Raw genomic sequence first — 26,396 nt, forward strand, 5'->3', positions numbered from 1 at the left:
AATTTGTCAACCACAGACTCATTCAAAAAAAGAGTTTCAGTCACTTTAGAAATCACATTTTAGGTGTTTGAAGTCAGGTGATAAGTTTGTTGAGCAACTGTCAGCGTAACTGGTAAATCATCTTTTAAAAAATTGAGTGTGTTTTCACTCTTATCACTAAATGAAAAAGCTGTTGGGCAGGGCTGTGTGCGTTATGCCTCAAGCACCAAGTATCTGCCGATTCAGAAGAAATGGAACATCTTAGAATTTTATCATGCATATCCTCTGAATGACCGGGGCAAATACTCATAACTAATGAAGACCTCACTGTAGGGCCTTTGTGAGTCATCCAGAAAATAGCAAATCCATCTGGACCAGAGTTGCACCTTATACTCATGAAGACTGTTCAGCTGCAGTTATGTACAAGAAAAGGCAGGGTTATTTGAAGGTGACTGTGTAGATGTAACAATTAAGAGACTAACATTATTTCATGTTTATGTATATCTTTAGGCAAACCTAAAATACAGAATCATATAATGAAAATTTAAAAATTATGATGATTACTAAAATTTAGGATCTAAAATGAAATTATATAATGAAAACTAAAAAATTTAGGATGATGAGTTTAAGGGATTATTCACTTTTTAATATTTCATCACAAGATTGCTTTAAAGGGCAGCTCCAATGAAACATTAAAAATAATCACACAAGTTTGATTTCTATATAACTCTGGTATATATCAGTTTGAATAATCCTCCTATCACGTTCTGTGATTGTGTGGGAGGCTTAATCACTAAGACTTTCTAAAGCAACATTTTAATCAGGACAAGCACATTTATTCTAATTTTCCTGAATTACTACCACTCATATAGCTTCCAAGTTAAAAATATATTCTACTACAAAATTTTGTTGGCAAGGTTAGTTTAAATTCTGAATGCCTACAGAAAGGAACATAATTTGCAAATATAGTTTACCCAAGCTGAAAGGGTAGTATTTCTCCCCTAATTAATGATTAGCTCCTTAGAAAGGACCACCACTACACAATTATTTGCTACTATTCCACTATATTGATTTTCTATTTTCTAACACGAATCAGACAGGTGAGATCAGAAACCCAGGTATTCTAATGTAGCTAGCTATGGACCACAGCACTGTAAGAGAAACAGGCAGGTGATGATCTAGAAAGAATATGAAGATCTGGGTTCATGTCCTAGCCCTAACTGTTATTACCTATGTGGACTTGGGCAACTCACAAATGCCTGGACCTAATTAATTAGTTCCTTAATCTCTCAAATGAACATTATAAGGGTACTAAATTATATCTCACAACAGTTTCTATGAAATAATAAAATCACACTGAATTTTATCATAGGAGCTCTGTCCTCTGTGGTGACAACATACACATTAGTGATTAGCTGCTACATTCCAGTGCAGCTGGTCATTTCAATGTGCAGAACATTTAATATTTGTAACTTGAGGAATGTCTTTTTTAATGATGCCAACTTAATGCAATCTATTATGTTACTCTTTATATATTGAGAGGATCCTTAGATTCTTATAATGCAATCCCTTTCTAGGTTGGTTTTTAAATAGAGTGCACAGACATTCTTACACATAGGTTCCTTCCCCACCCCCATTGTTTCCTAATGATGCAGGATTTTCCATGACATCTGGTCTCAGTGTCAACAACCATTTATAGCATATCAGCTGTAATGAGCAGCAACTGCTTGCAAGTTTTGTTCTGTACTTTCATATGAATACAATGGCAACTTCTTTCAACATGGTTCAAAGTTTTCTTGAAACTGTTCAAATGCCTCAAAGTACATAGGCAGGTTGATGGAATCACTTTCAGAGCTGGAAGAGACTTGGGAGATAAAATAACTCAAACCTTTCAGTTTCTACATGAGGTAGGAGGCCCAAAAAGATGAAGCCGAGACCTGAAGCTAGATTTTCTAATTCCTTCCTTTTAAAGACGTGATACTAAAGAAACTCCACCAATTATATAAAAAGTTATTTTTAAAAGGTAGTCCATTCAGTAGACGTTTTTAGAAGAATTTGAAGTACTCAAAAATACTTACTACCCATACCCAAAACTTATGAAAAAAACGTAGTTTTAACCTTGCTTCACCAATTATCATAATCTTTATTAATAAATTGATTTGGCAAAGGCAATAGCCTTTAGCATTAACCATATCAGGCTTTTATTTCTGCACATCTAAAAGATGTGCCATCTAAAAGACTCAACCATTAGAAATATATATGTAAAATCATGTGTGTTTTACTTCTTTTTAAATTTTTGAATATTATAAAAAGAGCAAATTACTAATTTTATTATCCTATATTATTTAATTCTTACATTCCTTTGGATATTATTTTTAAGGACTAAAAATTGTCTTTTAAAATTTCTTTCCTCTATTGGAGAATCTCATTCTTTTAACAGAAAACCATCCTCTGCTTGGTGTGTTTTCTGTCACTTATCTTTTGCCAAAGAAGGTGCGAATGAAGCTCCCCAAAATAAACTATTTTTTTTTTTTTTTAGTTTTGCATGAATTGAAAAGTTTGAATGTCAAGCTCACTTGTCTCTTTTGTATACATGGTACAAGGGATTTTAGCTTTTATTTTTGTGTGGAATTAATGCCTGAATTCATGTACTTAGCACAAGGAGTTTCTAGCAGATGTATGTGCTGTAAGTTTGCAATTAGGAAGTTCTCTTTCTATTGCTATGCATATATGAGCAAGTTCATAAGAATCCTTCTGTATTCCATTCCTGTTTATTCATTTACTTCCGCATTATCAGCACACACTGCTGGGTAGACTGAAAGAACCAGAGTGTAACTAACTGCAGTGGGAGAGTGCCAATTACCCACAGCTTCTCCACTGCCTAACAAACACTAGGCACTCAATAAAGAAATACTGGAATGGCTAAATGAATTATTAAATTTATCAAATACATACTTTGTTTCAAAAATATCTAAATATACATACACAGATGAGGTGTTCCTTAAACTTTTATCTAAACATGGCTCTGAGAAAAGTATAATACTTGTGATTTTATAATTATCCAAAATATAAATTTCACAGGTTGATATATCTACTACCCATGGTTAACAAGAATTTACTGGCCGGGTGTGGTGGCTCATGCTTGTAATCCCAGCACTTTGGGAGGCCAAGACGGGCGGATCACGAGGTCAGGAGATCAAGACCATCCTGGATAACACGGTGAAACCCCATCTCTAGTAAAAATACAAAAAATTAGCTGGGCGTGGTGGCGGGCGCCTGTAGTCCCAGCTACTTGGGAGGCTGAGGCAGGAGAATGGCATGAACCAGGGAGGCGGAGCTTGCAGTGAGCTGAGATCACGCCACCGCCCTCCAGCCTGGACAACAGAGTGAGACTCCGTCTCAAAAAAAAAAAAAAAAATTTACTAAATACTTCTCATCTCCCCCCTTCCCTGAAAACTAATTCCTTTCTACTTTGGTCATAAATTTAATTTATTCCTATGAAACAGCCTTAAAGTTCCCATCAAATCTCCAAATTCTCTTCATTAAAATCTCTCTCTTTCTCTCCCTCTCATATTCATCTATCCATCCATCCAATGACATTTCCATTAAGTAATGTTCTTCTGAATAGCGGCTAATAGTAAAGGCAGCATTCTCTGCTGAGGCAATTCACAGGGTGTTAATTCGTTGCGAAAAGATTCAGTTGTGTGTATAAAGCCTCCTATCCAGAATGTTGTTCATGAATAGTTTAGTAACCATTTCGGGTATATTTGAACTGCAGAAATCTTACTACCTTGTTTCAAATATACTTATTTGAAAAAGCATAGCTTTATAACTATCTCCTTTACTTATTCTGTCAACTAAGTCATAGAAATTGTATTCTCCAGGTTCTTAAATGAGAAAATATATCTGATCTGAAATTCCTTTATTTCTTGTGACATTAAAAATTGTCATTTGTTACTGCAACCTCACTTTGACCTAATATTTTTCTGAATGCAGTACTTCCTCCTTTCTGGGAAGAACATCATCAATATGCTTTTCACATATGCATATATATTGATTTTTTTTTTTTTTTGTAGGGACGGGGGAGGTCTTGCTATGCTGCGCAGGCTGGTATTGAACTCCTGGCCTCAAGCAATCCTCTTGCCTCTGTCTCCCAAAGTGATTGGATTACAGGCATAAGCCACTGCACCTGGCCTATATACATATTTTTACACGATCCTTAATTCAATGGCCAGCAGGATTTCATGCACACAAGGTCTGTTCTTGTTTTGCTCAGTAATGTATGCTTACATTTAAAATGATGCCTTAGTAGCTGCTGAAGGAATGTTTGATGAATATTCATTCTTCTCTTTTTGTATTTGAACTTTAAACCACCAATTCACAAATATCCAACACTGAGTTATAGCACTCAGCATTTCATAAAGAATCTATCTATCGATCTATCTATCTATCTATATAATTTATTTATTTATTTATTTATTTTTGAGACAGAGTCTCGCTCTGTTGCCCAGGCTAGAGTGCAGTGGGCGATCTTTGCTCACTGCAAGCTCTGCCTCCCGGGTTCATGCCATTCTCCTGCCTCAGCCTCCCGAGTGGCTGAGACTACAGGTCCCCGCCACCATGCCCGGCTAAGTTTTTGTATTTTTAGTAGTGACGGGGTTTCACCATGTTAGCCGGGATGGTCTTGATCTTCTGACCTCGTGATCCACCCGCCTTAAGCACCCAATACTAATTGTCTTCATGTGGCAATTACTAATTAAATGTGGCAAATGCATTTTATCCTTCTTTGTCTCATTTTCCAAAGGCTGTGGTCAATGCTACCTTACTGATTTTCTAAATGAAAAAGTTTTACTTCATACACCTGTCTACTCATTATATCTTATTTTCTTTATTCCCAATGATACAGATTTTGTTTATCTCTAGAAGACCCATAGGCAGGACTATTTTAACCTTTTGATTCACTAAACTTAGAACCATTTCCACAAATTATTCTGAATGTTGCTAGCAAAATTATTTTCCTATCATTGTTTTGACTCATTCTTTGGTCTCTTTACAGGCTTTTAATTCATCCAACTAACTAAATTGAGAAGTACTAGTTATTAGGCATGCACACTTGGAATCAAATTTCTTAGGCACCAATCATATTTTACTAGCTGAGTGATCTTAAGTTCTTTCATTTGTGGTTGCTAAATTTTCGTTTACGTACTATGAGGATGATCAGTGCACCTTCCTCATAAAGTTGTTCTGAAGATTTGTATGATAAGACAGTGCAAGGTACATAGTAACTGCTTGATAAATGGCATCTTTTACCATTTTGATTATTAAGACCCTGACTTGATCCAAACGCTCCCAAAGACTGCAGTCCTATCCCTGAACTGTACTGTACCACCACTAGATCCTCCTAGTATTATCTAGATCTACATTAATTGGCCTGCCACTGGACACACCTTTGACAAAAGGCTGTGGTCCATGTATCCACTAGGTTCTGCCTGGTGCCGATGGATGTACCTTCTTGACGCTGATATCCCACCACCCTGACTCTTCTCCTATTGCTTGTTTCAGGGACATCCTGAAATTGCCTGTTGTACCTCAGTCTTGTTTATAGGTCCTCATAATTTCTCACTGTCTAATGAGCCCCAATGAGCAGCAGTTATTCAACTAAATAGTGATCTTTATTCTGAAGATATACTTATCTTTTTTATGTTATTCAAATATTAATGAACACTTAATAACCTATTTTACTGAATGCTGCCTTTTGTATTACAGATGTACTTTTGGTTGACCTTCATTCATTTCTAAATTGAAGGAATATGCTGCAGGTATTGGCCAGGTATAAGCCCCTGTGTTAGGTACTGTGGAGTATCGCATTATGTTAAACAGCTATGGTTCCAGAGGGCTTATATACAAATTGTACAGCACTTACATCCTCATAGGTGCTTTTGATCATGATAAACATGACATTTCCTGTGTTTCTTTTTCTCACTGATGTGGACAAATTAAATTATGTGCATCAAACATTTCTATCGCATATCAATTAACATATTAATTAGTATATGGACACAAAAATACATAGCATAGGAATAGTAAAGCCAAGTTTTTGCTTAAGCCCTGGTAATAAGAAATTTCAGCACTTGATCTTTTTAACTTTACTATATTGGTAAACATGCTATTACAAGCAATATATTTATCAGAGTATACATCACGGGTATAAAAGGCATAAAACAAAGCCAGGGATTTGGCGCTTTCAAGAGGTTCATCAACTGCCTCTAATGCACATGTTTTGAACTCTCTCAGTGTGTTTATGAAATGGCCTACTGAAGCAAGCACTGAGAACCAGACTCAACTGAAATCCATCCAAGTCAGCAATTTGACACAAACTAGGACAACAACTACAAAAATTATAACAAGCTCTCTCAAAAGCTCATTTCTGTCCTTTCCCAGAACCAGAATAAGAATGGAGAGCAAAAGTACTTTCCCTGCCTTAAACAAATCTGGTGGGGAATGCAGCAAGTTATTTCTTTTGCTAGTAAGCCTCCCTAAAAATCATCTGCTTAAGTTTTTAATTAGTGACGTTAGCTCATTTGTCAGAGAATATATTTTTCTTCACAGCCCATGTCCTATTAAAGTTCCAGTCTTTGAAGGGCTCACCTGAGTCCAGATGCTTAGAGAAGTCCCATATTATGATTCCACAAAAAATAACTTTAAAGTTATGGAAGAGGATTCACATTTTTTTATACTTGGTTTTTAAAGTCCACTTATGGTTATATAACATGGAGTAAAATGTTTCAAATAATAAATTTATAGAAGTATCTGAAAAAAATTGCACAAATGATGTGCATGTTCATATATGTTCACTTAAAAGGAAAGTAGTGCTGTGGGTTCTGAGAGGTAGCAAAAGGGGCTCTGTCTGTAAATGGCCAGTAAAGAATTTTTGAGGTGACTGTAAAATACATGAATTTTCAAAGAAACACACAGTTTTTGCTTTATACTAATGGGTACATTTGTTAAGTGTTAGCAGATATACAGTCCTATCTTGGCTCTTCAGAAGAAAATGCCCTTAACCATACCTTTGCTTTTGATATTTAAAACTCTCAGAATTAAATGAAATCAAAAGATTGCCGAAAACTAAGGCAATGTTTTGCTTATAAATCACATCTTGATGTAATTGGTTTAGAGATACAGTCTTCTAGAACATTAAGTGACTAGAAATATGGATTTATAATTTTTTTATAACCAGAAAAGTCTGCATGTGAGAAATAAGTCTAGGTCCTCTCACTAAACACACACAGTTTTAGACATTCTAAATTATCCTTTGCCACCTTTGTCCTAATGCCTAGAAAATGCTGAGTTTGAAAGAGTCAAAACTACACAGTGCTCACATTTACTATTTTACTCATCCAGTAGTTTTTCTTTTCAATTTCTAGGCTTCACTATTTTTCTGAAATTCCACAGGTAAAACTAGAGTGCTGGGAAATGGAGACAGAAAATTAATGAAAAAGTACTCCCCTTGTGAGCTATTTCATTTCTAAATGATCTAAAAATTCTCTGTCCTCAAGGGTATCAGAAGCTGAGTGAAGTCTTAAGGGTATCAGTAAGCATTCAAATGAGAATACGTATATAGGGATATCCATATATATTTGCTACATAAATATTATTTGATGATTAAATTTGTTTTGCGTTCTTTACATCTGTAGTTTTAGAAGACACTAGTATCTTGGTCTTTAGGAACATAAATAAATAAAAAACTAAGAGGCCTCAGTATCCTCAGAATTCCTAGGACTAATGTTAAGGGAAAGAGAATGTCAGAATTCAAAATGGGGTTCTTTAGCACATAATCATTTAGGCTAAAACTTCACCTAATAACTTTATCTCTACACACTTTATAATTTTACTAAGTATTTACATAATATTGGGTATATATCACATGAATATAAAATGTTTGATCAATGTACACAGAACAAATTTAGAGTAAAGAAGAGATTATCAAGCCCTACTGAAAGTCACATTAATGCTATATCCATCCTTACAAGGAAAGAAATATAGCATCCTATTTATTGTTAATGTTGGGAAGTTATTTATATCTGGATAAATCAAGATTTGTATGTCTCAAGTGTGTGTTAGAGATGAAATAAGAGAGATTGTGGTGAGGGAAAGTTTCTGAGTAACGTGCTGGAATAAGTCCACACAACTTTATTGCTCATATTTTTGCCTTTACAGGCATAATTGCAGCTGAACAGTCATTAGGGACTGTGTGGTGGTTTATCTTCTCCAACCGCATTACTCACCTTCAGGTCCCGATGGACCACGCCCATCTGATGGCAGTGTAGCACAGCCTCCAGGATCTGCTGAATGCAATGACTGCATGCAAACACCAGGGGGCGTGTGTTAGTTCCAAGCTTACACTCACTGTCTGTATACCCTCAGAGAGACTGGGTTAAAGCGCAGAGCTAGCAGACAACTGGGGTTGTATTGTACCACCTTCAGCCATGTAAACATATTGCTCAAGTAGAGTGACTACTACCTCAGAACAATCAGATCTTGCCAGATGTGAGTCCATTTGTTCTAGAAAAACCCACTTTGAAAATACTTCATGTCATTCAAGAGATCATTTCCTGGTTATAAATTCTCCCAGGAAATAAACTGGAACACAAATATAATCTTTATAGCTGTTGTGTCCCGCCTCCACCCCATCACATAAATTGTTTCCCTTTTCTCTCCCATTTTTCCAGTATTGTTCTAAAAGCTGTCACATTAACAGTCAGGGCACCATTAAGGTTAAATTAAGATACCTAATGAATTTTTGATAAATCATTAACTTCGTGTGCTTTAATTTAGCTGGCAATTATTATCTCTTGCCTAAGGGTTCATCAGACTCAAATGGAGCAATGCGTAACCAGTTGTTCTGCTACAGCAACCCATGGTCTCAGAACAGAAGTGGTGTTTAAAATCTACAGGCGGACATACATCACAGGCCAAGTTTATCTCCAGGCAAATGCTGGGCAATTCAAGAAAGCCTGCCCCTCAACCCCTTTTGGTAGGTAGTTTACTGCTTGGAAACTTAACAGGTTGTATTCTTTAGTATGCTTCCCTTTCTGCTATGATGTATATTTAGCCTGTAGATGAGCAAACTGGAAGAGGCATCATGCATTATCATTTCATCATTTACTCATTTTAGAAACAAGTTGGGAAAGGCAAGGGAACCATTTTAAATACCCACCCTCTGCCCTTTCCCCAGAAAAAAAACAAAACTGCTTTGATTCAGATTTATGGACTTCATATACTGACCTTCAGGTCCCTGTGAACTATGCCATTTAGGTGACAATGATTTACACTTTCTAGAATCTGCTGTATACAATGACTGCAAAGATACAAGGGCAGAATGGAAGGGAGAACATTTTAAAGGCACATAATCACATTGAATATGAAATAAAATGAAAGTCCCAATGAAACAAACAAACAAACAAAAATTATATTTCTTCACTTTTTTTAGCTTTACATTGGAATCAAATAAAGCTGAATAAAGCTAATTTTGGTACTAACAAAAATGACATCCAACACAGACTTTGTGACATGTTCAGACAAAACAATTTGAGTTGTGTTGTTTTCATTGTAAGTGTACAAATTAAATAATATGTATAAGAAGGTAAAATCTCCTTATTCAGAAAGAAAAATTTATAAAGAATTCCCATAATGTTCTGGGAAAATTCTTCAGAGATATAAAATTTCCAGGTATTTCTTATACACATCTAAACTGTTTAAAATCTGAGGTCACAATTAAACAGGTGTTGAAACAAGAGGGTAAACACAGATGAAGTGGCAAGTGAAACAAGGGTCAAAAAAAAATGGAGGGACACATTTACCATTTCGCCTTAGAAGCGTTGCTTTTTGTAAAGTATATAACAGGAAAACAAATGCAAGTCTCCAACAATAAAGGGAGAATTTAAAGTAAACTCATAAATAAAATAAACCCCTCTTTAGTGTAAGAATACTTTGGGGAAGAGCTAGGGAGCTTTCAAAGAATAAATAAATACAAATTTACAATCCCCTGGAGCACTGGTAATTGTTAAACCCATTTCCATACACTTCAGTGAAGAAAAACTTTTGCTTCATACTATATCAAAATGCACATTTTATGCTATTCTTATTAAAGGTTCACTGATATCAAACGGGACTGCTAATTAGAGAGGAGAAATCCTTGTTTGGCACCTATAAGGTCCTGTGAGCTGTCATCTGACATAATAATGTAGAACATATCACACTGATGAATTTTGTATAAGTTCACTGTGCAATTCAAATGCAAGTACATCCTGAACTACATTTATTCATTGAAAGATGAAGCAAACATTTTAATAAGGACATTTTCAACCACTTAATGTATAAAATAATATTATTCTAAAGAAAAATCTTGAATTTAAAGAAGTAATCACCATCTGATTTATTACAATGTAAATATTTTAAAAATTGATCATGACTATGATTTTTCTAGCTCTCTTATTAACAATACCATTAAAAGCGTCTCACATTCATTGCTGTTGACTACATTGTTTATTTGAGTATTGGTCATTATTTTTAAACCAAAGGAATCTTTTTTCTTTTACAATAATGTTCACTTTGCACTACTCTTTAGGAATATTTCTCTTACTGTTTTCAAACAACAAGCATAAATTATTGAATCTTGGGAATAACAGAAGATAAAGAAGTAAACAATAATACATACTAAATGGACTTCACCATTTTTTTTACTAGTGAGAATGGATTCAATTCTTAAATTTTTGAGAACTAGTAAAAAATTTTTACAATTTTTTGACAATCAAATAACCTCTTCTGAGACAGGGTCTCACTCTGTCGCCCAGGCTGGAGTGCAGTGGCACGACCTCTGCAGCCTCCACCTCCCAGGTTCAAGTGATTGTCCTGCCTCAGCCTCCTGATTATCTGTGACTACAGGTGCATGCTGCCACACCTGGCTAAGTTTTGTATTTTCAGTAGAGACAGGGTTTCACTATATTGCCCAGGCTGGACTCAAACTCCTGGGCTCAAGCAATCCTCCCACCTCGGCCTCCCAGAGTTCTGGGATTATAGGAGTGGGCCACCACATCTGACTGAGAAATAGCCTCTTTATGCTTGTAGTTAGAAGGGAATGTTTCTTCTCTTTGATTTTGTCCGACAGCTTTCATAAAAAATATCTTAGAGCTCTTTAGCAGTAAAAATAGTCTCTATTTCAATTTCAACCAGTATTTTTCAAACCAAGTAACAGCCTGTTTAACATAACTTTGAAGGGTGAAATAAATGAAATTCCCTAGTTTAGTACCTTGATTAAAAGGATTACTGTTTCTTGGCAAGTGGCCAAATAGCTACTTCCAGAGGTTCCCCAGGCCCCTTTCAGGACTCTAATGTGGGGATTTGGGGTAAACAGAGCAAGTGATGACTCACTCATCATAGTATAAATTACACAGAATTTTCTATTTGACTTTGGCCATAAAAGCTCCATTAAAAATTAGAGTGTAGTCATGTACAGATAGATTCACAAAGTGCCATAAACAGTGCATTAAACCAAGAAGAAAAATTAGAAACTTAGAAGTGTGCCTCTGAGGGCAAGGAGGGGCTGGGAACCTTAATATCAGCTGGACATCTGTTGAGGGTCAGGCTACAATGGGATTAGCAATCCTTGGGAAACTCTGACGGTATTGGAGAATGGGAGCAGAGTCAATCTCTGCTCCCAAACATCTCATTTACATTGCTAATAATGAGCCAATCACTCTTGATCAGATTTTTAAAAATAAATGACAGTTACAGAATATATAAAAGTACACAGGAAAATTTACACCATGCAATCTAAGTAACATCTAAGCAAGTGGTTAATGTTACTCCACTCCAAAAATGTTGCCTTGGATAGCCTAGGAAGTTGCAAATTAGACCAAAAACTTAGCCTTTTTTAAACTTTTGTAAAGATTTTGCCAATTAACAAGATTGAAAAATTACTCTTGAACTCTCTTAAATGCCTGAAAAATATTTTTCAACTCAGAGGTTCAAGGGTTTTAATGAAATTTCCAAAGAGCTAATTAGCTAATAATAGTTCCTTAAAGAGACCACTGAGACTTTTTTCAGGCTGTTTCTGTTTTCTGAACATCTATTCATTGTTCAGTAGAACTTTCTGTGATGAGGAAAATGTTCTATATCTGGTCTGGCCAACTGGTAGCTACTAGACCAACTACGTGGTTAGACCAACTGACCAAATTAAATAAATTTTTAATTTAATTTAATTTTAATTAATTGAAACTGCAATAGCCACATGTGACTACTGGCTACCACTGGGCAACCTAGAATCTATCTAGGGATTAGAGGATTTCAATCTTTGATCTCTAACTTTCACTAAAAAATATATTGCTTTAGCAGAAGTCATTCCAATTAGGTGGGGTGTTTTGGTTTGTTTTTCCTTGTTGTTTTTGATAAAATATGTAATCTAACTACAGATACTAGATAAAAATATAGACCAGATTCATAAAGTTTTTTTTTTTTTTTTCTAAGAATCATCCCGGAGATTCTTAAAACCTGTGTTTGTACAAACATGCATTTGTAAAGAAATATACTGAAAAAGTATTATTTGAATGTTGAGTCTTGTATCTTGCCCAGCGCAAGTCACTTACCTGGCATCAGCTTCACTGTAGTATTCTCTTGCCACTATGTCTTCAAACAGTTCACCTCCAGTAACTCTGGGAAGATAAAAAAGATAATCACATTTAAAAAGAAGAAAAAAAATAAGCATCAATAGATTTGCAAATGTGTTCATATAGATGTTTTTCTTGGATGATTTTTAAAAAATCAAAACATTTTAAAACATGAGAGTGTTCATAAGTCAAATCTATACTACACTAAACATTTTAATCTTTTTTATTTGTCTATCATTAGACACATGAGGTCACAATTATCTGTATGTCATAAATATAGTAGGCAATATCTTTTGCAGAAAATGGTTTTCATTTCAATTTTTCAAATATTAATGATATCTGACAAAATTTTGGCACAGTTTAGAAACATTTTCTGAACAAAAGGAGATGATACACATTATAGCTATTGAGTATGAGTTTGCAGGCTGTATCCTTCCATGTATCCTTTTGCTATTTTTGCGTGTGTGCATCCTTAAACATACATTTTTCCCCTTGAAAACACACACATAAAAATAGATGCTTTTCCCACAAAAGTGGGATCATATACTATATGTAAATAATTAAGCTAATTGTATTTGCCATTTTACACTAAATTATGGGCACCATGTCATATCAGAAGCATTTTCCCCTAATTTAACGTAACATAGCAATGAATAGAGATATGCATATGTGTACATACATGCGTGCACACACATGTATGTACATATTAGAGGGTATTTCTACAAGAGAAATTCTTACAAGTAAAATTACTGGGTGAAAGTACCCACATTTAAAATTTTGTAGAGCAGACAGGGCAAATCACCTTCCAAAATGGTTGCACCCCCAAAATTGTGAAGGTGCTCACACGCCCAAATCATTACTAATAATAGTTATTATTAATAAATAAAGAACACCTATTCAATTGTGGAAAAGTTAATATGAATTTCTTGGTTATTAGCGAGGTAAACCATTTTCTCATTTATCAACCATTTCTTCCTCTGCTTTGATCGGGCTTTATTTTAAAAGGACATTTCATCTTTGGGGTTTAACCTTGTTAAGAGCTAACATTTGCTGAGTTCTTACAATAAACCACACAGTGTACTAAGCGTTATATTAACTTATAAATCCTCACAATTGCCCACCGAGCAATTCCCCTCCCAGTTTATTGATGAGAAAATGGAGGCCCAGAGAAGTTAAGTAACTTGCCCAAGATCACACAGCCTTTAGTGACACAGGCAGGCCATCCACTCCACAACTCATGCCCTCAACCACTCCACAGTGCAGATTTCCAATAATGACACTGCCAGTCTTTCCATTAGAAGGCATGAGTCATTTGGAAAAGCATCAAGTAAAGGTATAGAGCTTCATGTATGAACACTATAGAGTGAGATAAAAGGATGCTAAATTAGTTTTTCTTTTTGTTCACTTGTTTGCTTTTTTGCTTTATTAAGTTCTGAAACATCATCAACGGATAGCATGTTTTAGAGATCACCAGTTAGTATTCTCTCCCTTATTCTCCTTTCCAAAAGGAAAAGATGGGATACTAAAACTTATAAATATGTCTGAACATTTATGCAACTGCTGCCTCTCTTAATTGCATTCTGGATACTTCAAAGTCCTTTAACGTCCATCATTATTTCCAATTCTATTATTTTTACATATAAAATATTTGCCTAAAATTATCATATAAATCTTCATACAGGCATGTTCTAAAAATCATTGTTACATGTACATAATTCCATTTAATAGCATAGCTATTTATTCTAATTAGAATCTATAAGGCAATCACACAATGTACCTTACATAAATTACAATGCAAAATAATTAGACAAAAAACACTTTCAACAAATCTACAGTTGCCTGTATAGCGATGACAACAATTTTGTGAGATTTCTTCCTTTGAATGTGACTAATGTATTATAGATATAATATATACTCATAGTTATCCTTGTTTTTGACCATAAGTACCTAGAAAATCTACATACATTAAAGACAATTTTGGATTGTTAAAATGTTTAATAAACATTGATCAAAGTCTACTGACATTAATAAAATTGCTGCTATTTATAGGCTCCTTAAACATGTTATTTGGCCTATGAAAAATACCAGATCCTGGATCACTGGGCTTTCAACTTACTGATCTTTGTTATGTTAGCATCTAACCTAGCATTAATACATATCTGCTTAATTAATGACTCTTGAAGTAATGATTAAATGAATTAACCCAGTTAGAGAATCATGCTATCCATTTCATTTACTGTATATCTGAACTTTACATGAGCTTAAAAAAAATCATACACATACCAAAGTTTAGCTATATACAGCAATAGGTTTTATTTCCTAAGGGGTTCATATTTAAAGGAGAATATTTGAAAGTAAGGGGGACTAGCATTCTGGTATTTTTCAATAAATCATAATAGCTTTAGACAAATTTGAGGGGTGTAGAGTTTCATGTTGAGTTTTAGATTATATAGTTAACTGTGTCTGACAACATTCTCTCTCCTAGCATTCATTCTTCCCATTATTTAAACATATCTTTACACAAATGAAACCATTTTATCATTTCTTCTATATGTATGATAAATGTCTGAAAAGGAAAAAATATCAGTTATAATAGAATTCAGTGTCTTGAAGAGAAGCTACTGAATTTTCTAACTTTAACATATTTCTATACTCACATTATTGTTAAATAGAACACAAAATTAAGCCATAGTTATTACATATCTTTGAAAATTTTTACTGTGCTGTGTGAAATTTCATATAATGCCCAAATTAAATCAGTCTCATGAATAAATTGTTAATTAATTAGAGATTTTGTGAATAAATTGATGTCAGAGTTCTACTATGATATGAAGGATATCAATTATAAATTTGAAGCATTAATTACCATCTATGAATCTCTAGAACATTAGGGCTCACAAGGAAAAAAAAAGATAACTCTAGAACATGAAAAAATGAGACTACATATCAGAAAGATTAATATCTGTGTTATTGTTATTTATAGTGATGTTGATTCACACTGTATTATTACTCTGTACAATAAACTGTTCTTTTGTTTCTAGTGTACAGTTTGCAATTCACATCAGAAATGGTCAAAATTAGTTTAATCCAGAATACAATATTTGTAAAATTTCATCAGTAATAGATCTTTGACCTTGAGGCTGAGCAGCAAGTAGGGTCAAAGACTGGGATTTAAAAAACAAAATGGTGCCACATTAACCCAAGGAATAGCACTGACTTGGAGATTAAAAGCAGTGCTCAAGGTGGTGGGGGAAAGCCAGGAACTTCAGGTTGGAGTTGATGGAAAACAGGAACCAAGAGCGGCACCTAGTTAATGCACAAGTAGGAGGCAATCTTGCTAAGGTAGGACTGGGACTAACTCCTGGAAAAAGGAGGAATTTCCCCTGGGAAATTAACTTAAAGCTGAAGAACAAACCTAGTGAGATGAGATTGCCAGACCTGAAATCCAAGCCTCTGAGCAGTGGTAACAGAGGTTCATTAAGCAGTTAAGCGAAGAATCACCACCATCAGATTTTTATTTGTCAAAAAAAAAATCTTGTGCTGCCTTGCATTTAAGCAATTGGTATGTCTTCATTTAGTGATGAAGGCAGAAGTTGTAATGGTGACACATTCATCCGTATCACCTGCATGGTCATCCAACGCACTGTCTTCCACTTGTTGAACAATAACAATAACAACAAATATTCATTGGGTGCTTATTGTGTGTGCAGCTACCTGGATATCTGTGCACACCCCCCCCCCAATTAATAGGTTAAAATCCTAACCCCCAAAGTGCTGATATTAGGAGGCGGGGCCTGTGGGAGGTAATGAGATCATGAGGGTGGAGCCCTCATTTGGGGTCGTTACCAAAGGGACTCCAGAGAGCTCTCTCCTCTCTTTTCTCCATGCAGAGATGTAAGAAAAAGTCAGTAGCCTGCAGTCCAGGAAAGAGCCCTTGCCAGAACCAGACCACGCCGGCACGCTGATCTCAGACTTCCAGCCTTCAGGACTGTGAGAAATGTCTGTTGTTCAAGCCACCCAAGCCATGGTATTCTGTTAAGCGGCCCAAAAGACTAAGAAAATGTGCCAAGACTAAGCGCTGTTCTAAGTGCTCTAGAGATTGTAACACAGCAACCCTATGAAGTAGATACTAGTGCTATTTCTGTTTTACAGACAAGGAAACGAAAGTAATGGAGATTAAGGTCATTTCCCAAGAACACACACAAAAGAAAGGAAAAGGACTAGTTTTTTTCTTGTCTGTGCTGCCCTGTTAGCTTGCCCCTTGGACACAATTTGGGGAGCAGAGAAGGGTAAGACAAGGGGCTCGGAATAGCCCAAAGGATCAGGCAAAAAGACTGGGAAGGATACGGACATAAAGAATTCCCACTTATGTGCCCTTTAATCATTGATTAAAGTCAGACAGTTTGACTACTGGTGAGGGCAGGAGAGTAGTCACTGGTCAGTGTGAAGCTGATCAGGGCTCATTAGTAGGAGTGTTACTGGGTGTCTTGGCTAGATGATTCTACATTACAAGTGTGCAGCTGTCCTGTATATGGCAAGACTGTCAGCACCAGGCCCTGTTCTAGGTGTGGCAGCACTACCTTGTCAGCGTGCCAACCAGTGTGCCAACTCCATCCATTTCTAGTTACCCCAGGGGCTCCCTAAAGACCCCTGAAGGGAACCACGTGTCTAATGAACAAAGTCTATGGGGATACAATGAAAAATGTGGGTCTCCTTAGCACCATGTTCTAAGATATAAAGTAAATCAAGCCAACCACTGGTGTAAGGGTCTGTCAGGCAGAGCACATGACTGATAATGGGACATTGTCTCTTCAGCACCTTACACAATGCCTGGCCCACAGAAAGAGCTTAATAAATGTTTTCTGAGTGAATAAGTGATTAAATAATTAAATGGGGGAATGAAACTATAAGTACCACTTCACGATTTTCTGGTTTGACCTGTTATTTGAGCTAGTACCTGAGGGTGAAGAGGCCCAACCACTTTTTCTATTATGTAGGTACTGATCTCTAACTAAATCTTGCTGATTATATCTCCAAAACAGGACTTGAATCAAGACTTCTATCTCCACTACAATGTCACCAGCCTAAGTCTCTGCTATCTCTCACATGTACCATGCAATAACTCCTAATGGGCCCCATTTCCTATCTTGCCCCCCAGCCCCCGCGTCAACTCTCCACACAATAGCTTTAAATGTACATCCAATTTTGTCACATGTCTGCATGAAGCTCTTCAACGGCTGTACGCTGATTTTTCAGGCCAACTCCTGACATGACCTTCATGTCTCCACTTAATTTGTATCCCACCTATCTTCCAATTGAGGCCCTCTCTGTCTTGCTCTAGTTGTGATGGCCTTCCTCCAGTTCCTCAAGCATAGCAAGCTCCTTCCTGCCCTAGGGCCTTTTCACATGCTTGTCTCTCTTCCAGGAATTCCCAAGAACACTCATGGAGAAGGAGAATGTCAAATTTGAAAGTAAGTGGTCTTTCTGCAGTGTCTGTGAGGTGACAGTCATTTATAGCATCCTTTCTATGTCCTTATGGAAATCTTAATAATGAATTCAGGGCTGTGCAAGCTGTGTTTTGGAGATTAGCTCTTATGTCTTACCATAGTACTTATCTTTTTTGATTTAAGGCTGGTTTACTGAGTCAGATTACCTCTTCAGAAGCCTATAATTTGTAACTGCATAGTTTTGCACCAGTCCTACCCTTAGCTCCCCAAAATTCCACTGGGCACATATATGTATATTATGAGCATGGATGAGTTGATATAATAATGCACTCAACTCTCTGGAAAACACAACAGCTGATACCAGAGTACCTGTGCATATATAAAACAAATTTTAAAAACAGAAAAATACTAACAGCCTACTCAGATAGATTAGTGAGTGCCCTGTTGGGAAATTAGGCTTCCCTGCCAAGCATAACCTTTGGTCCCTGAGATGTACAGTTCTTGGAGTGGAACCTGGGCCCAGACCCAAAGATGCAAGACACTCTTTTGGAGGTGAGGAATCTGGCTGAAAAGAGTTGGTTACACACTAGACCTGGAGTTGGGCAACAATAATCTCCCATTAAAGTAGTGAGACAAAAGGAGAAATAACACACTCACGTAACTCACAATGTAGTTAAACCACATATACAAAAATTCAGTTTTCATAATCACCATTTAACTTTCTGCTTCATCTATCCAAGCTAACTGAATAACCAAGTCACATTTTTCAGAGTTAATTTTCATATATGTATAGTAAGTGTTTTTAATTCTCAAAGTCACTAATCTTTATTGGCCCCAATATTTTTAGTAATTTGCTATCAATAATTTTTATTATGGCCCCAATATTTTTAGTAATTTGCTATCATTAAATTATATATACAGTTGGCCCTCTGTATATGAGGATTTGACATTGGCAGATTCAACCAACTGAGGATCAAAAATACAGTATTCAAAAATAAACAAGTATACAGAAGGATATGCATAGGTTATAGGCAAATACAGTATTATGCCATTTTATATCAGGGACTTCAGTATCTGCAAATTTTGTCATCTGAGCGGGTCCTTGAATCAATCTTCTGTGGATAGCAAGGAACAACTGTAATACATACATACACACACACATATACTACTATGTTATGTGTGTATATATATGTAATTTCGCTTATAAAATACTGATTTTGCTTGGTGTGGTGGCTCACGCCTATACTCCCTGCACTTTGGGAGGCTGAGATGGGAGGACTGCTTAAGCCTAGGAGTTCAAGAACAGCCTAGGTAACATAGTGAGAGCATGCCAGGTGGTGTGGTATGAACCTGTAGTCCCAGCTACCCAGGAAGCCCGAAGTGGGAGGATCGCTTGAGCCTGCAGAGAGCCATGATCATGCCACTGCACTCCAGCCTAGATGACAGAGCGAGACCCTGTCTCAAAAATAAATAAATAATAAAATCAAATATTCATTTAAAGAGGTAAATGGAAGATTTCTAACATGTCAGGCATTTCAAAAGATATCTGACCTATATACTCTATTGTGCATTAAAAAAAAACAAATGAAAGAAATCACTGTATATGGTTTTACAAGCACCACAGATATTCTAAAGATAACAAGCATATTTACAAAATATATTTTAAAAGAATAGAGAAGTCCATCTAATTAGAAACTATTTGAATACACAGAGGAATTATGTATTAACTATTGGAATTCAGTAAGCCTATCAGATAAACTAAAATCTCAATACCTATGCTATCTCTTGACATTCACTAGACTAAGTTTCAAACAATATAATATGGACATGATTATTTTTATTTATCTATATGTTACAATCATTGCCATTTAAAAATCTCTTGTATTATCACGTTTTTTGTTCATATTTTGTTATTTACTATGCTTGGGTAATCCTTAGAGAAAAATTATAATTACTTTAAAAAATATCTGCCATTGACCCGCTAAAGAATGTTACTAACCGAGCATCATTACCTGATAAGCTACATATTATTAATGTCACATGTACTGAAACAGCCTAGGAATCCTGCCAGGGTTAGGCTGAACCTTCCTGTGCACGTCAGATTTCACTGTTAATGCCAAGGCAACTGCCTTTGACTGAAAACATCATCACAGTTAAATTGTGTTTCACATGTTAATTGGGATGAAATCGTTTTTGTTTATCAGTAATTCATCTAAAAGTTAGCTTTGGTCATCAGAAAAATGAGCATTTAGTGACAAAATGTGTAGATCATGTTATGAAAGCAGGAAAGCTACTGTAGATAATGGGTGAATTTATACCCCAAAGTTCAGATTCTAACATATTTCTAATCATCAATACTCCAGAAATAATCCTGAAATAGAGGTGACAGATGAGTGAAGCTACTGATTTGTTGATATGCCCCTATACGACAACAGGTTTTCCAGGTTCTGGAATATTGGGGGTTTCAAAGATGTCAGACAAGAGATTCTATCATCTATCAGTCTTCAATACTCAGAAGACCAACAGATCCTCTGCTGGAGAGGAGATACTGTTACTGTTGATCGCTGTGAGTGTGTAGATGCTTACAAAGGAAGGGCTCAAGCTACAGGTGGCTGCAAGCTATTTAAATGGTCCTTCTTGTTTTGAGGATACCAGGACATCCCCTACCAAGTTCTCCAGTGGGCGACTCATTTGTTCTCACAGCATTTTTTTTTTCCTGAAAATACAAATAACTTCATGGAGAGTTAAACTTTGTCATTAAGCAGTGTCATTTATATACTAATTCTACAAATATTACTCAACTGTATTCATAATATGTGTGAGCTTTGCCCATGCTAATGGACAAGAATATAAAGAATCAAGTTGTAAGTTCTATCAAGCATCTAGTCTAGTGGAGAAAATAGAAACATAAATAAAAAATTATGTTCCTGTGGAACATGCTTTAACTAAAGCATAGGTCTATTTTTGTAGCCACAATCCTTAAGACCTAGCAAATCCTAGACTCAGGAATTGTCCCATTTACAGAGGAAATATGTATACTTGTAAGTAAAAAAGTTTCACCCAATACTTACCTTTTTGGCATGATGAAAGGAAGAAGAATTAGCACAAATGGGACATATGTGGACTCTATCTATGTAGACTCACTGATGAATACACAGTAACATCCACACTGGAACATTACACCAATCAGTGCCCCATGCCAGCCAGGAAGGCTGGGAGTCTTGCTGCATCTTGTCACTTATTGCAGTTTACGAAGAATTGTTGCTATTTCCCCTATTTCCTATGCTTCCTAGAGGGCTCCACACCACTGCTATATAGATTCAGGAAGTTACTCCATACAAAGGATAAGCAAAAAATGAACAGGAAATAATAGTCTCATAAAGGCTAAGGGAAAAGAGAGGAGAGAATAATGAATTCCTTCTGTGGGTCAGAGCAACTTTCATAGAGGAGGTGCTATCCAAGGAGGACTGTACATAAATGAGGAAGAGTTGGCCAGGAAGAAATGTGAGACATGAACACCTAGGAAGAAAGAGGAGTTCAACTGGAAAGAGGAAAGAAAAAAGGAACCAAGGAGTTGGAAACAGGAATCTCAATTTCCCCTTATTTGATCTCTAACTTTCCTCTCATTCCTCACAATATTCAGGATATACTTTATTACTACAGTGACTTACAAGATAGGTGTGGTGGCTCAGGCTTGTAACCTCGGCATTTGGGGAGGCCAAGGCAGGAGGATCACTTGAGTCCAGGAATTTAGTCTGGGCAACATAGTGAGACCCCGTATCTATAAAAAATTTAAAAATTAGCTGGACATGCCTGAGCATGCCTGTAATCTCAGCTACTCAAGAGGCTTAGGGAGAAGGATTGCTAGAGCCCAGAGGGTAGAGGTTGTAGTGAGCTACGATCACACCACTGCACTCCAGCCTGGGAGACAGTGCTAGACCCTGTCTCTTAAAAACAAACAAAAAGGCTTACAAAAGCTACCTTTTCCCAAATGTGCTCAACATTCTTTTTGGTATACTCTAGTGACTGTGCTTTTACAAATGAAAACTAGTAGTTCGTTTCTAGTTACATAAAATTTTCCCATTTATCTGAATAAAGGCTTAAGTCAATCTAGACATTTTTAAAAAGATAAAGCCAGATTAATCTCCACACAGGCTTAACAGAAACGATGCTTTCTGAAGGGATGTCTAGATAGTAATATCATTTTTTAAAAAAATATCAAGAGTTATTGCCGGTTTTATTCCCAATCTTTTGATTTTGTCAATAGCTAAGAAGTGACTTAGTAATTGTTTCTAGGTTTAACATTCATTCTCACAAGTTCTTCATGCTTCAGCTTAAGTGTTTTGTTGCCAAGTACTACACATATCATCAGACAACAGATTTCTTATTGTTTACTGGCATTATAGTTGGGTCTCTGGAATATTACTGAATGGTTTATTGTACGTGTGCCTGCATACACGTGTACACACAAGCATACATGCCCACTTAGTAAGCGTTAAAGAAAAGCCTGATTTGCTCTAGTAATTTTAGCTGACTTTTTACTGGATATAAAATGTTCAATGAGTTAAAAAAAAAAAGCATCACTGTAAAGCTGCATAATTCAATTTAATTTGAAAAGAGTCTAGTCTGAATAGCCATATTTCTAAATTATGGAATATTTTTCTAAGGAAATGAAAATACATTTCTTTTAAGTAAAAGATGATAAAGTCTTATTTGACTCCTTTACAAATTATAAATTCTGCCAGAGCTCCATTAAGAAACAGCCAAGCAGAGGCATGCCACATGCAAATTATTGTGTTAAGTAATTATCTAAAATCTTATTTATACTCATTTTCTTAGCACAATGCCTATTTAGAATACAGAGACTGAGGTAAGTCTAGATCATTCTAATTATTGTCAATTTAAAAATTATTCACTTATTCATGTATTTGTGTGTTACTTATAGTACACCATTTTCTTAAAGGGATTTGAGACAGCTTATCATCTGTCGAATCATCTAAATTATAAAATTTCCCCATGTGATCTCTAAGTGCATGCTTTTTTGTTTTTCAGGCTAACATACGAAAGAAGGAGCAACAGATTTATACTTAACTGCTGCCTATAAAGATCTATACAGCCTTACATTGCTTCCATTTTTAATAATTGTAACAGTTCAGTAAGAAAAATGTGCTTGATTTTAACAATCAATTGTTCATTGAATCAAAAAATATTTGTTGCTTTTTATGTGCAAGTGTTAGGCAACTAATTTACTGAAACTTGGTTTAATAGTTTGGTTCAATAAATTGTTTTTAAAAAAGATTATTAGGTTTATAGGCATATATGGCTTTATTTAATTTAATGAATGCCTGCAAAATTATAAACTCTTTATTCACACTTAGTAGTAGCTTTGTCACTATTCAACAATACGACAAGATAATCTTTAGCTGTGGACTTAAAAATAAAATGCACTCTGTCCGGGCACAGTGGCTCACACCTGTAATCCCAGCTCTTTTGGGAGGCCAAGGCAGGCAGACGCAGTCAGGAGTTCGAGGCCAGGCTAGCCAACATGGTGAAACCCCGTCTCTACTAAAAATACAAAAGTTAGCTGGGCCTGGTGGTGGGTGCCTGTAATCTCAGCTGCTCAGGAGGCTGAGGCAGGAGAATTGCTTGAACCTGGGAGGTGGAGGTTGCAGTGAGCCGAGATCACGCCATTGCACTCCAGCCTGGGTGACAAAAGCAAAACTCCATCTCAAAAGCAAAACAAACAAAACAAAATAAAATGCATTCTTACACACATAATAAACACAACATTTGTAGGCATGATTACTGACAAATGTTAAGTTACTACAATGCAAACCAGGCACTCTGGACCTGGGTACTGAAAGCCATTTAATGTGTGGGTTTTCTTTCATTGAGAGCTTTCTTTCACTTTGTCTGTCATAAAATCCTCACTTTTGGTTCTTCCTGTATTTTCTTTCCCCACTCCCTCCCTCTAGTTCTATAGGGAAGGGCCTGTTGCCAAGGTACTGAACCATTTTGCTGGACCCTAAGAAGGAAACAAGGATGTTTCAGTGTTTCCAACTCTAAGATAGTGGTTTAATGGGTAGTTTGGTGGATGGTGCTATCCCACAGATTTCTAATACTGGAGAAGGAAAGGTAATTTTCTTGGAGGCACTTCTTGGGATCAATGGGAGGAGAAGTGATGACAGAATACAATTATTTTTAGTTGATCACCTGGAGACTATCTATTCAGCCACATTATTCAAGTCTGGAGTGTATCTGTACTCAACTACTGTGTTAAGAACAGTACAAATAAACGACTTCGGCTCAGTATCCTATCCCACCCAAATATACTTCATGTTGAGATTTATGTTTCACTTAAGCAAATTTTAATGGTAGGAAGCTTTGGAAAAGGGGGAGGGGGAACTTAGTGAAAAATATTACCGACTGTGATACTGTTGAAGGAAGCTAACCTAGAATTTAAAAAATCCTTAGAGAATCTATGAAATAGAGACTCATGATGGAGATAACTAGTTTCTTTTAAACTCTCATTTGTGACTATTAAATGTCTACTTTTCCATTTATAAAATGTTGCCTATATTAAGAGTTCTTTATACTGAAGCAATTTTACTAGGTTCATTTGCATACACACACTTAAAGCTCAGTTTCAAGGTATCAGTGACCTCCTCCTTGCAAAGCTAACACTGATTGGCCTAGAGTACATAGTTTCAGGCCCTTACCATGACATGCATGGACCTCCATAACCTAGCACACTCTTACTGAGCTCTCTCTTTTTAATTCCACACCAATTACCTTGAACTTTGGTTAGTTGCCTATTTCACCATGCATTTTTAATGCCTAGCTAGCTAGGCAATCTTGATTTAATTTTCCATGAGCTTATACATTCTTCAAGAAAGAGCCCAAGTTTCCTCCAGAAATACTTCTCTGAAATCCACCCACTGTGCTTTCACAGCATACTGTGCTTGTTTGATTTAAATTTCACACCGAGACCATCTGCTTATATACCCATATCTCCTACTAAACCACAAGATAAGGAAAGGCAAGGACCATGTCTTACTCATTTTTGGTATCCCTTGAACCTAACCTGAGCCTAACACATTGCCTAAGACATATTAGCAGCTCAATCAACATTAATTGAATTAAACAGTATGTGAAAGGGAAGATGCAATATGAAATCAGTTAAAACAGGGAAGTGGAACTATGGGTATTTTTTATTATTAACATTTTCCTTTAAAAGGAGGATTTAAAACTCCTATTCTTCTAGTCATTTGCACATTTTTTCTTTTAACAAGTATATACCAACTGTCCATGTATTAGAGCCTATATTAGATGAGGAATATGATGGCCCCTAAATTTAAAAAAAAACCCGGAAAATACAAAATATAATAGGACATCAACAGATATAACAGATATCCATGTGACACATAAAGGATATCAATTCAAATTTTCAAAGCATAAATGCTTGGCTATTACTACAGATAAGTCAGTTGAAACATCAAATGAAAGCAGTTAAGACAGTTCAAAGAGTCTTCAGAAAAAAATAATAACATTTAACCACAGGATGTGGTCAATCTCCTGTCAGACCACAAATAGTCACCATCTGCAGGTAAGTCTATGATTAGAAATGTTTTCAGCCAGCACCACAGTGTATTGGTTTGTGAAAGAGAACAGGCAAGATATGGGGTTGGTGATTAGAAGTGAAGCTGGGTGGCCATGATCCTATAAATTTACCCATTACAATAAATTAAAGAGGGCTTATTCAAAGGGCTGTACAATACCTCTCTATTTTGGCTGCCAAATGCTTAGAAGAGTTACTTTCACACAGAAGTCACAAAAAGGCTGGACATGGTGGCTCACGCCTGTAATCCCAGCACTTTGGGAGGCTGAGGCGGGTGGATCACGAGGTCAGGAGATCGAGACCAAGGTGAAACCCCGTCTCTACTAAAAATACAAAAAATTAGCTGGGCGTGGTGGTGGGCGCCTGCAGTCCCAGCTACTCGGGAGGCTGAGGCAGGAGAATGGCGTGAACCCGGGAGGCGGAGCTTGCAGTGAGCTGAGATCGCGTCACTGCACTCCAGCCTGGGTGACAGTGAGACTCTGTCTCAAAAAAAAAAAAAAAAAAAAAAAAAAAAAAGAATAGGACAGTTTCATGCTAAAGAGGGAAGGCTGAAGAGAAGAACCGTCTCTCCCTTTTTCACTATGGAAAGTAGCAAAAGAGAGTGTCTTTTGACTGTGAATCAGCTCTAGTAATACTGGTCCAGTTCAAAGAGCAGGAATCCCCTTCTTTTAAAAACCATGTATCTTC

General features: G+C 36.2%; 1 protein-coding gene across 38 annotated transcripts in view; it reads right to left on the reverse strand.

Moving 5' to 3' along the window:
• Nucleotides 1-26,396, reverse strand: part of CAMK2D (calcium/calmodulin dependent protein kinase II delta) — a 318,650-nt gene that overhangs the window by 93,984 nt on the left and 198,270 nt on the right. For 21 of the 38 annotated variants that reach the window (XM_032146275.2, XM_032146228.2, XM_032146160.2 and 18 more), the window contains exons 5-6: nt 12,624-12,689; nt 9,265-9,337 (exon numbers count right to left, since the gene is read on the reverse strand). In XM_032146275.2, the coding sequence (XP_032002166.1) occupies nt 9,265-9,337; nt 12,624-12,689 (139 nt within the window). Of the gene's footprint in view, nt 1-8,264; nt 8,338-9,264; nt 9,338-12,623; nt 12,690-26,396 lie in introns of all 38 variants that reach the window. The other 17 variants (XM_032146242.2, XM_058436690.1, XM_032146219.2 and 14 more) reach the window with 1 other exon arrangement.

The sequence above is a fragment of the Hylobates moloch genome, unplaced genomic scaffold (assembly GCF_009828535.3).
Source record: "Hylobates moloch isolate HMO894 unplaced genomic scaffold, HMol_V3 SCAFFOLD_3, whole genome shotgun sequence".
Lineage (NCBI taxonomy): Eukaryota > Metazoa > Chordata > Mammalia > Primates > Hylobatidae > Hylobates > Hylobates moloch.